This window comes from Mirounga leonina, unplaced genomic scaffold, assembly GCF_011800145.1.
Source record: "Mirounga leonina isolate KUSES-001 unplaced genomic scaffold, KU_Mleo_1.0 Mir_276, whole genome shotgun sequence".
In the NCBI taxonomy this organism is placed as follows: Eukaryota; Metazoa; Chordata; class Mammalia; order Carnivora; family Phocidae; genus Mirounga; species Mirounga leonina.
Window position 1 is genome coordinate 118,251 of NW_023270655.1, and position 12,996 is coordinate 131,246.

General features: G+C 39.0%; 1 protein-coding gene across 12 annotated transcripts in view; it reads left to right on the plus strand.

Moving 5' to 3' along the window:
- The window catches only part of OFD1 (OFD1 centriole and centriolar satellite protein), a 69,495-nt gene that overhangs the window by 9,535 nt on the left and 46,964 nt on the right, over nucleotides 1-12,996 (plus strand). For 9 of the 12 annotated variants that reach the window (XR_004683669.1, XR_004683670.1, XM_035029728.1 and 6 more), the window contains exons 2-5: nucleotides 4-102; nucleotides 4,098-4,298; nucleotides 6,691-6,759; nucleotides 6,846-6,873. Coding sequence is in view for 9 of the 12 variants with exons in the window: in XM_035029728.1 (XP_034885619.1) it covers nucleotides 4-102; nucleotides 4,098-4,298; nucleotides 6,691-6,759; nucleotides 6,846-6,873 (397 nt within the window). In the remaining 3 variants the exon portion in view is untranslated. Of the gene's footprint in view, nucleotides 1-3; nucleotides 103-4,093; nucleotides 4,299-6,690; nucleotides 6,760-6,845; nucleotides 6,874-12,996 lie in introns of those variants that run through there. The other 3 variants (XM_035029733.1, XM_035029731.1, XM_035029734.1) reach the window with 3 other exon arrangements.

Consider the following 12,996-nt stretch of genomic DNA (forward strand, 5'->3'; position numbering starts at 1 on the left):
CAGTGCTCTATGCCTCCCAAATCTGACGTGTTGAGTCAAGATGAACTGCGAAAAAAGCTATACCAGACGTTTAAGGATCGGGGTATACTGGACACGCTCAAGGTATCCGTTTTAGCCGTATCTTTTACATAACTTTTACAAGTTAACCTGTAATGGGCAGTCCACATTTAAATACATCCAGGTCCTGGCTTTTAAAAATAGTATGACGTAGATTGTATTGCTGAGTTACATTTTTATGTTCCTGTGTAACTCTTTGTAATGGAACACGGAAGTCTTAAATGGTTTGGAGTTTGAGTGGTCTTAAAAGGGCATATTCAAATAATAGGTTTATTGGACTGATACTAAGGTAGTAGTGGGTAGCTTTATAAAGTGAACACATTCTAATAAAATTGGACTTGGTCTATAAAGCTGGCTTGCAAGTCCTGAATTAATAAGTGGTTTTGTAATAGTATGCGCTTTTGAATGAAAGAAATTGACACCATATAGAAAACATTAGGTGTACTAGTTACCATAGAATAATTTCTTCCTAAAACGTATTGAAATGTATAAATATTTGGGCAGCAAATATTAGTACATATTATATGAAGGAGTAGGATTAGCTCACGTTTTCATTACTGTATACATTTCAAAAGTCTATTTTATATTTAAAATGTTAAAGTAAGGGGGCACCTGGGTGGCTCAGTCCCTTGAGCCTCCAATTCTTGGTTTCAGCTCAGGTCATGATCAGGGTTGTGGACTCAGCCCATGACCAGCTGGGGGTGGGGCCTACTTAAGATTCTGTCTGTCCGGGCGCCTGGGTGGCTCAGTTGGTTAAGCGACTGCCTTCGGCTCAGGTCATGATCCTGGAGTCCCGGGATCGAGTCCCGCATCGGGCTCCCTGCTCGGCAGGAAGTCTGCTTCTCCCTCTGACCCTCCTCCCTCTCATGCTGTCTCTCATTCTTGCTCTCAAATAAATAAAATCTTTAAAAAAAAAAAAAAAAAAAAAAAAAAGATTCTGTCTTTCCTTCTCCCTCTGCCCGTCCCCCGCCCCCCTTAAAAAACATGTTAAGGAAAAGCGAGCTTCCTAAAAAATTTTCCTCCCTCTCCCATTGTTTTGGTAACTTAAACCTTGAGATTAATCTGAAAAATCTAGAAAAACATGGAGAAACATCATCGCTAATACAGCCACTAATTGGCATAAGTGTATTTTTTTTTTTTTTTTTTTTTTTTTAAGTAATCTCCATACCCAATGCAGGGCTCGAACCCACAACCTGGAGACCCGGAGTCCCACACTCCACCGACTGAGCCAGCCAGACACCCCTCCTTTTTAATCTGATATTATGTGGTGAACATTTTCCTGTGTCCGTCATAGTTCCTTGAAATCCTCATTTTCAATGGCACCAGACTTGTCTTTGAATGTATGGGTAATTTATGTAGCAGTCCCCTGTTGAAGATTCACATTATGCCCAGGTCTACACATTCCTTCAATTGCATCTCTCACTTTTTGCCTGGGATGGGTTAAGTGACATTACTGAATCAAAAGCCTGAGCTTTTTTTCCTTAAAGATTGTATTAGAGCCACGAATACGGGGAGGGGCAGAGGGAGTGGGAGAAGCACTCTCCCCACTGAGCTCGGAGCCCTTTTGGGCTCATCCCAGGAACCTGAGATCATGACCCAAGCTGAAGTCAGATGCTTAACTGACTGAGCCACTCAAGGCCTGAGCTTTAAGGCTCTCAGTATATGGGTCTTGTTCTAGAAAGATTGTAATAGTGTATATTCCACCAGCAATTTGATAATACTTATCTCTCCAATGATACTATCATGACATTTTTTTAAAACATGTGAAACCCTTTACTATTCCTTTTCATTATTAATGGGGTTGCACATATTTTCTGGCCATTTGTATGTTTTCTGTGGATTGGCAGTTTATGTTCCTTGCCCATTTCCCCCTCCCACCCAACGGTGTTTTATTAATGTATAAGATTTCTTTTAATAGAAACTTAATTTCTTTTCCAATTTTGCAGCCATACTTTATCTTGGTGTTCAATTTTAATTTGGTTCTAAAAATATTGCTGTACATTTTTAATATGCTCAAATCTATTGGTTTTTTTGCTAATTATTCTCAGTTCTCTAAGAGAACAAATATTCACTATGTTTTAAAAAGGCCTTATTTTTTTTACAGTTAACTCTTTAACCCACTTGGAATTAATTGTAGTGTATAATGCATTAATATGCTTTCTAATGTGGAATGGTCCTTGGATTCCTGGCCATGGCATATTTTCTTTTTACTGTCTTCTGAATTAGATTTGAGAGTGTTTCATTTGTAGTCACAAATGATACTGATGTATCCTTATCCTTCTTAATCTGTCCTTGTTTGGGTTTGGTATCAGGATTGTGCTAGCTTTGTTCACTTTACAAATCTGTGTCTTCTAGAGAAATATTGTTTCCTTTGTGCCGCTGGCTCTTCAATTCTGTTATTCCAGCCTTACCAGTGGCAAGACAGATTTTTACTTACTAAGTTGGAGCTAATTTTTGTTTTCTCAGTTCAGTGACGATGGCCTGAGTGAGTTTTAATTTTTAAAATTCATTGAATTTTTTAATGGCCTAATTAACATTCTATTTGGGTGTTTGAAAAGAATTTCTGGTGAAGTACAAAGTCCGGTATCTATTAAATGGAGTTTATCAAGTCTTTTTCCTTATTTTGAGTCTACTCTTAATATCTGAGAGAGTTGTGCTGAGGATGCACAAGTCTCTTCTCTCCCAGTTCCCCTCCCCACCCACAATAATTGTACTTATTTCTGTTTTAGGAACATTAATTCTGAATGGATTTCCCTCTTTTTTACATTGGCTGCTGCAGAGCCCCCAGCCAGTTGTGGGATTCCTTTCAGCAAGTGCTGGATGGCTTGCTTTTTGTGTTTGTTGAGCTGGGGATTCATCTGTAAGGTCCTTTGCTTTTTTTTTTTTTTTTTTTTCTACCTTTATTTTCCTTCCTGCTTCTGTCACTCCTCTAAATCTTATCCTGTTTCAGTATTTGTTTGCAAGACACCCTAAGGCATTTTATTAAGCTGGATTTAAATATATTCTTTAGTAGTTACAAATTAATTAAATCACCTCTAAATTTTACTGGTGGAGAATGCTATAATTTCTCTTGTTTTATTTGTTACTGAACTGTACTAGATGAGGCAGGACATGCGTATTCTGTTCAGTGTAAATGTTTGGTTTTTTTTTGTTTTGTTTTTTTTTTAAACTGTGGGACTTTAGACGTAAACTAAGGCCTGTTCTATACCGGTAATTATATACTGTTCTACTCTTGAGGTAAAGGATAGAAGAAAGAAGTATAACAAGAACTCCATTTGTTTCTTGCTTGTATTCTATTAATATGAATTCATTAGGTATCATTTACTGCTGAACCCCATGAATCTAGGCAGTGCAATCTTAAGCTCAGCCCAGTTGTATATTTCCAGGTGATATGCAAAATAGACTAGAACAAATACCCAATAGTCTGAGTAATTTAGGGAATTTTGTTAAAACCCAGATGAATAATGCTAGTGTTATAACCTTGAGAAAATGACCCACTTTGAACTGTAATTTCTCACTTATAAAATGTGAGAAAATTATTATACTTCAGTGTCTTGAGATGTAAATACTGTATGCAAAAGTACATCTTAATATGTTTTTGGGTTTACCGATTTCTCTCTTGTATAGGTGATTTCCCTTTTGGGAACCCAATTTTGTTTTGATCAATATGCCCAATATTTTCATATCCTTCAATAGTCCACAGAGAGGTGAGTAGGGGTCAGAATTGTCTCCTGCACTTGATACCCTGGTGAAAAGCTGCTGAAACGGGCTCCTGGGGAAGTGAAGTTGAAGTATACATGCGTTCTGGCTAACCACAAGTTAACTTGGAAGCTGGTGAAAACGAGTTTCTTTTTCCAAAACTCAGTGGGCCACTTGTGTCACAGGGTTATTTAGGGAGTGGTTCCTAACTTTTGGTCATGGATCCAGAACCATTCTGGAAATAAGGATGCTAATTCATGTGACAAATCTGTATATCTCCAGTGAAACAATCCTGCTGAAAATTTTTTCCTTCTTGGTTCATTTTTGTGTTTTTGAGCTAGACACAGCTCCGAAATCAGCTGATTCACGAATTGATGCACCCTGTGTTGAGTGGAGAACTGCAGCCCCGGTCCATTTCAGTGGAAGGGAGTGCCCTCTTAATAGGCGCTTCTAACACTCTAGTGGCAGATCACTTACAAAGATGTGGCTACGAGTATTCACTCTCTGTTTTCTTTCCGGAAAGTGGTTTGGCCAAAGAAAAGGTAAAGTCTTTGCTTTTTCTCTTTTTGAATTTTCTATTAACAGCTTCTTTCTGAGATAACAGTAAGTGCTGCATAATAGTAGAGTATTCCTTGGCTAGCGAGGTCCGTTTCTCATTCATCTTTGAATTCACATCATATATTCTATCACGTAACAAAGGGGCAGTACTGAAGTTGATTGATTGTTGTTATCAATTCCTTGGACTCTCGATTAGTCTTTGGTAAAATTGTGATGTGTAGAATCACTGTTTTGGAGCTAGAATTATCCTCCCATTCTGTGTAGTCTACTAAGACTCACAGTTGCCTTTTATGTTGAATGTCTGTTGTAAGATTGTCACTATACTAGTCACACTGCAGATGATGAGGAACCAGTTTCTGGAGAGGTGAAGTACTTTGCTCAAGGTCACATGATTTGTAAATATCAGTGCAGGGCGGTAAATCTAGATCTCTAAAATATGTTCTTACTATGTTAAAGTCTCCAGATATTTCTATTCTTTAGGATTACACAAGAGAAGTGAGGGATAAAATAGTTTTTAAAAGTCTATGACATTCTCAAATACTAAAACACCTGTTTTTACCAATTTTCTGATTATGTTTAACAGTAATGTTGGAGAAATCTAGTCACACTTGATTATTCTAAAGACTGATACAGCCCACTTTGCCTATTTTTTTAATAGACTTAATTTTTTAGAGCAGTTGAGGTTCAAATCAAAATTGAGCAGAAAGGAGGATATCCCATATGCTCCCTGCTCCCACACATGCACAGCCTCCCCTACTAGCAAAATTTTTTGTTACGTACTTGACTTTTTTTTTTTTTTTTTTGAAAGAGGGAGGCGGGGAGGGGCAGAAAGAGGAAAAGAGAGAATCTTAAGCAGGCTCCATGCCCATTGTGGAGCCCACAGCAGGACTCGATCTCACAACCCTGGGATCATGACCCGAGCCAAAATCAAGAGTCAGATGTTTAACTGACTGAGCCACCCAGGTGCCCTCATTATATACATTTTTGCCATAGATTCTACATGGTCACATCTTACCACCTAAAGTCCATGGTTTATTTTTATTTATTTTTTAAAAGATTTATTTGAGAGCGAGAGAGAGCAGGGGGAGGGGCAGGGGGAGAAGCAGACTCCCTGCTCAGCAGAGAGCCCGAAATGGAGCTCGATCCCAGGCCCCCAGGACCATGACCTGGGCTCAAGGCAGATGCTTAACCACCTGAGCCACCCAGGTGCCCCTAAAGTCCATAGTTTAACTCTTGGTGTTGTCTCTCTCTTTTTATTCTTTATCTTGTCTGTAATTGACTAAAAGTTTCATATTCAGATGTTTTAAGAAAATAAGAACAATGTTAATATTTGAAAATTCAAATATGTTGTATTTATTTATTAACAACCAAATTTTATTTATTAACATTAGGAGTTCTTGTTTGGTCCATCACTCTAAGTGTTGTTGTTGTTTGTTTGTTTAAAGTAAGCTCTAAGCCCAACGTGGGGCTTGATCTCATGACCTCAAGATCAAGAGTCACATGAGCCAGCTGAGCCAGCCAGGTACCCTGAAGTTTCCAATTATGTTTCACAATTTAGCTTATTGGATGAGTAATAGTCAATAACATAGTTGTTAAAGCAGTAGTTAATACAGTTCACATACTTAAAGGTTTCTACTCTAAAATGCTGTACAGAATATTTTCTATAAAAGAAAACCACTTGAAAACCTATTCATGTTCTCAGGGTAGATCTAGTAAATGATAAGTATTGTAGTAGAAATAAGAATAGCCACCCAAGGGGTGCCTGGGTGGCTCAGTTGGTTAGGCATCTGCCTTCGGCTCAGGGTCATGATCCCAGGGTCCTGGGATCGAGTCCTGCATCGGGCTCCCTGCTCAGTGGGAGTCTGCTTATCCCTCTGCCCCTTACCCTGCTTGCGCTCTCTCTCAAATAAAATCTTAAACATTTTGGGTGGCTTTTTTTTTTTTTTAAGACTATTTTAGGTATGATTTAGTTATTCATTGTAGTAAAGACAGTAAACCTTTATTTATATTTTGAAGCAATAGTATTTTAAAAACTTTATTGCAGTTGAAAGACTCTGGAATTCACACATGTCTTCACTGGTTCATCAGCTATTTGAGTGTTTGTAATCCATAAGGCATTAACCATTTAGACCTATTAGACCAATTATCTTCATTGTGAAATACTTGGAGGTTAATTATGTGATCAAGAAAAATACTTTATCCTTGTGACTTTAATATGTTTGTTATCAATAGTATAAGAAAGTGCTTCAATTTTATATTAGCATGGTTATAATATTGTAATTTAATCTGAAGAATGACCCTTAGTCTTCAGAAATGTCCTAGTTTATCATTTAAACATTGATGTAAAGAATATGTCTAACTTTTCTTTTCCTTAAGGTATTTACTATGCAAGATCTATTACAACTCATTAAAATCAACCCTGAATCCAGTCTCTACAAATCACTGGTAGGATTGTTTAGTTTTTATAACCTGCTTTGGTCTGTTAATTGTAACTGAACAGTTGAGTAAAGATAAATATTTTCTTTTAACAGATTTCAGGATTTGATAAAGAAAACAAAGGTAGGAGCCTTCATCTTTGTAGAAAATAGCAAAATTTTTGTCATTTACTTTTTCCTGTAAAACTATGAAAGTAATAATATTGAGGGGTATGAGTAGGGAATTTAATATGAATTTGAGTTTCCATGCTGTGATAGTACCTTACCTTTTTATCTAATTTTTAAAAAAGCTTTTATTTAAGTAATCTCTACACCCAACGTGGAGCTTGAAGTCACGATCCTAAGATCTAGGAGTCATATGCTCCACTGACTGAGCCAGCCAGGCGCCCCAATACCTTACCTTTAAATAAACAGAATAATTCATCCATCTTGACAAATGTAGATCACTTCCCCAAATTTCACTCTTCTTACTTGCTCTTAGATACTCAAAAAACTATGGACAGAAGTTGATAGAACCCTAGAAATGATGTAAAAGCTACGTTTTATTCCCACTATTGAACATTTCTGCACACACAATTTTAAGGCTAGGTTTCTTTGTAGCCTAGCTCTCCTCCTCAAGTACAGTTTATAGATCATTAATATTTGCTTGAAAAACTGAAGTATCTGGTCAGTAATAAGTGCTGCATATATATTTTTTTTATTAAGTGTTTATGCGAGCCTGATAAATTGCTTTCATCTTGGCTTTGATAATAACCTTCATAGAGTCCATAACATGCAGACCATGGGCTAGACTTGACGGTGGACTTTGTAGCACGAACTTAAGCTGGTAACTTGCCTGTAATGCATATGCTTTAGGTCTATTTTGAATAATCTGTAACATTATGTAGTGGCCCTCTTGTGTTGGTGTGCGCCTGGATTTTGTTTGTTGCCAGTATTGCTGCCATCCGCAGTAGGGCATTCATTTAGAACTTAGCATTCAGCAGACATTTGAGCACTTAGTTTCTGCCAGCCATTAGTCTGTGACTCAACTGCCTAGTTTCTTGGGAGTAATGTTAGCAGAGGATGAGTAGATCAGATCACCAGACGTTCTGGAGTGCCTGTAAAGTAGGTCATCCACACTGAACTTCAGTATGGTAAGTGATCCTATATTCAGTATTCCAAGACGGTACTGTCTAATGTAAATTTCCCGTAATGATGGGGATGTCTGTGTCTGTGCTATCGGATATGGTATCCACTAGCCATGTGTGAAATGTGGCTAGTGTAGCTGAGCTGACTCTTCAACTTAAATAGCCATACGTGAATGGTGGTTAGGACACTGGACAGGGCACAGATCTAAGGTATATAGTGGATACCTGTAGCTAAGGTATATAGTGGATATCTGTAGCTCAAGGAAACTTGGGGCCTAAAGGGATATTAAGAAATAATCCACTTATTAGAGGTATTTCATGTTATCTTTAAAAATAGTTTTTCACCTTTACACGCTCTGTTTAAATGCTTCTGGTTCAGAAAGACGTGGTTAACAGCTCTTACCAGCTTCACCCAGCATCCTAGTATAAGTTCTGAAATTCAGAAAAGCTATGCATAGCAGATATGTCAGGAATCCTCATGGCAAAATTTGGGTAGAACTCTTGGCTGACACTAAAACAGCTATTGTTAAAATGAAGTAATTTAAAAAATTCGTGTCTTCCAATTAAGAACATCAGAAAACATGTAGGAAGATATTTTGTGCCCGTTTATGCCCTTTCAGAGACCTATAGTTTTATGTTACTCTGTATTTGAGGGTTCTGGGTTGTTGAATGGCCATAGTACTTTTCCCCTAGATTACACTTACCCATCCTTTCCACCCCTAACTTTTCAGAGATAATAATGCCGAGAAAAAAGCTGTGCAGAGAATTTGGATGAGCGCAGAAAATTTGGACATTGGCTCTTTGTTTTCTGGAACTTAAAATCCTTACCTGTGATGGGTAAAAGAATAGCTACATATATCAGTGGGACAGAACAGCAAGCCCAGAAATCAGTCTACACAAATACAGTTGACCCGTGGACACCACGGGGGTTAGGGTCTCTGACCCTCCCCACCAGGGCCGCTGCACAGTCCCAGTCCACATAGAATTGTTGACTGCCCCCAAACTAACAGCCTGCTGCTGACTGGAAGCCTTACTGATAACATAAACTGTCAACACATATTTTGTGTGTTAAATGTATTATATACTGTACTTTCAAAGTAAGCTAGAGAAGAGCATGTCGTTAAGAATCAAAACAAAGAGAAAATACGTTAACAGTACTGCCCTATATTGATTGAAAAAAATCCCCATATAAAGGCCCCGTTGTTCAAGGGTCAACTGTGTAGTCAACTGATTTTTGATAAAGGGTGGAGGTAGTTCAAGGGAGGAAGGATGGTCTTTTCCACACATGGTACTGGAACAATTGGACACTCATACACAAAAATGAACCTAGACACAGACCTTATACCTTACATAAGAATTAAAATACACTGTAGATCTAATTTTAAATATGAAACTATAAAACTTATGTAAGAAAACATTAAAACATGTATGTGACCTTTGGTTTGGTGAGGAGCTAAAACACTAAAAGCATATATATAAAAGAAAAAAATTGACCAGTTAGACTTCATTAAAATCAAAAACATCTGCTCTGAAAGACACTGAGAATGAAAAGACAAGCCCTAGACTGGGAGAAAATATTTGCAAAGGACACATCTCCTAAAAGACTTGTATCAAAAATACACAAAGAACTCTTAAGGAGACAACCCAGTTAAAAAATGGGTAAAGGATCTGAACAGACAAGTCACCAAAGAAGATACAGAGATGGCAAATAAGCCACAAAAAGATGTTCAATGGCAGTTATTAGGGCAAGGCAAATAAAACAACAAAGAGATCTCCCCATACCCCTGTTAAAATGGTAGAAATCCAGACTACTTACAACGCCAAATGTTGGTGAGGATGTGGAGCAACAGAACTCCCATTCATTGATCGTGTGAGTACAAAATGGTATAGCCACTTGGGGAGATTGGTAGTTTCTCACAAAGCTAAACATGGTCTTACCATACCGTCTGACAGTGATGCTCCTATTTACCCAACTGATTAGAAAACTTAGGTCCATATATAGCAACTTTATCATAATTGCCAGAAATTGGGAGCAGCCAAAATGTCCTTGAGTAGGTGAATGGATAAACAAGCTGTGATACATCCAGACAATGAAATACTATTAGGCTAAAAGGAATGAATTGTGAATCCATGCAAAAATAAAATCTGGGGCGCCTGGGTGGTGCGGTTGGTTAAGCGTCCGACTCTTGGTTTTGGCTCAGGTCATGATGTCAGGGTTGTGGGATCGAGCCCTGCTTCAGGCTCCCTGCTCAGCAGGGAGTCTGCTTCTCCCTCTCCCTCTGCTCCTCTCCTCTGCTTGTGCTCTCTCTCTGTCAAATAAAGTCTTAAAAAAAAGGCAAAACTATAGAGCTGGTAAGTGGATTGGTGGTTGCCAGGGATTTGGAGGGAAGGGGTGTAGGAGGTTGAATAGGTGAAGCATAGGGAATTCTTTAGGGTCATGAAGGTATTTTGTAGGATACTGTAATGGTAGGATATATAGCACTAGATACTGGTCAAAGCCTGTAGAACTTTATAGTACAAAGGGTGAACCTTAATGTAAGCAAATTTAGGAGGTCAGGTGATCCCAGGATGGACTGCAGTATGTGACAAAACCATCTAATAACCTCACTGGAGGGGATGGGGAAAAAAAGATACTGAGCTTGACCAACTTTGGAAATGAATACTGTGAGGCTAAAAGCAAATGAAACTGTATGTAGGCACCATATTCGGGGTGACAGTTACTTCTCATGGAGGTACTGGTTAACAGATAGTTACTTCTCATAGAGGTGCTAGTTAACAATTTGGAAACCATTGTACATGTGTGATGGAACTGAACAATTAACTAAATGAATAGTAGAGGGTGAGAGCTGGGTTTCTCACTGTTAGGGTGCAATTTCACAGATCAGTAAGATGACGAGGCTAGAATGATCCATGTGGTAATGGATTTGTTGGAGCCCTCAGTATAAGCTCAAGTTTAGCTTAATATAGATGCAGAGGATATATAGAAGTATTTATAGATCTGTATCTACACAGGTTAGTGGAACATTCAAATTTCCTTGTTCTGCAGGCTGAGAGGGCCTAGAAGCAATGACACCCTAATAGCCATGAGCACACCTAGTGCCCACTTTGGAACACTTAAGGTTTGGTTTTCAATACCATTCCATAATAATAGGAACCAAGGCTGCCTGGAGCAATGGCTGATTCCAGGGCTGGGGCAGAGAATGTACCAGATGAGCCTGGAGTCTTTTACAGTGCCAGATGAAAGGAAATGCTTAATTTAAAAAAATCCACTGTGAAGGAGCTTCCAAAGGCCAAAGCTAGAACACATGGAGCAACAAAATAAAATATTAGATTATATAAAATATTACATAATCACATAGGAATTGAAATAGAATGTATAAAATACCCAGGAGTCTGTACCAGTGTAAATAAATGCTTGAATAAATGAGACTAGAGAAGTCCTTCTTAGAGGGGGTATATATATGGGGAGGGGGGAGGGGAGAAGTGAACTAATTAGGGGCCTGTGAATACTACTATAGAACTGGGAAAAGGTGACCATTCTTCACCTAGAATGAGTGAGGGGAAGAGCACATCTCGAAAGATTATCTACTGCAGCATCTCGAAGAAAATTTCTGCAATAGGTCTACTTTTTCTATAAAGGCAGAGCAGACACGCCGGAGCATAACAGTAGCAGGAAGTTGTGAGGAGAGAACAGGAGGACTGGGGGGAAAAAAGGTCAGGAGAAGATCAGTGGATGAGCCAAAGAGGAACTGCAAGCAATGGGTATGAAAGAACAGAGTGTAGATCACGTTAGAGGAAGTGAGAAACGGTAGATTTTTAAAATCTTCAGAAAAGGGAAAAAACAAACAGGCCTTTAACTTGGCTGATGCAGAAGCCAAATCCTTCCAACTGTTTTTTTTTTTTTTTTTGAGATTTTTATTTCACAGAGAGACACCGCGAGAGAGGGAACACAAGCAGGGGGAGTGGGGGAGGGAGAAGCAGGCTCCCACCTGAGCAGGGAGCCTGATGTGGGGCTCAATCCCAGTATCCTGGGATCATGACCTGAGCCTAAGGCTGACGAAGGCAGACGCTTAACAACTGAGCCACCCAGGCGCCCCCTTCCAGCTGTTTTAAGAAACTAAAAACTTCTAAATTTATACTCCTGGTTTAAAAAAAAGTTTCACACTATTCAGAAAAGTACAAAGTGAAAGAAAAGTGGAAATCGCTGCCTTTATTCTCTGATCTCCCTTTCCACGGGTACATAGAATGAATGGTTTCTCCTACCAGAATTTCATTTATGAATGTGAAAGTCTGTGTGATTAAAACCTACATATAATCATAAATGGGCTCGTGTTATACTGTTTTGCAATTTGCTTTATTCACCAATATATCTGTATATTCAGAATATTTTTAAATGTTTTTAACCCCCATTGGTGGAGATTTCATTGTTTTATTGTTTTGCCATAGGAAGCAATCAGTGTGTAGAGTACACCCTTTGTGGGCTTCTGGAAGTATAGCTGTGTAAACTTATGGAAGTGGAATGATGAGGTCAAAGGGCATGTGCATTTAAGCACACACAAACCCTGACAAAATTCCCTCCCAAGTGAACGAGCATGTCTGTTTCTCCACTCCCCTGTGTGGAAGAAGTTGACTTCAACCATTATGGATGACTTTGAGAGGTTCAAGAGTTCAGTGGGGGAAGTCACTGCAAATGTGGTGGAAAGAGCAAGACACCTAGAATTGGAGCCTGAAGATGGGACTGACTTGCAGCATTCTCAGGATCAAACTTGAACAGATGAGTTGCTTCTTATGGATGAGCAGAGGAAGTGGTTTCTTGAGCTGGAATCTACTGGCGAAGATGTGGTGAAGGTTGTTGAAGTGACAACAAAGGATTTAGATTATTACATAAACGTAGTGCCAGGGTTCGAGAGGATTGACTCCAATTTTTTTTTTTTTAAGATTTTATTTATTTGTCAGATAGAGCACAAGTAAGCAGAGCAGCAGGGAGAGGGAGAAGCAGACTCCCCGCGGAGCAGGGAGCCCGATGCAGGGTGCGGGGCTCAATCCCAGGACCCTGGGATCATGACCTGAGCTGAAGGCAGATGCTTAACCGACTGAGCTACTCAGGCGCCCTGGAGTGA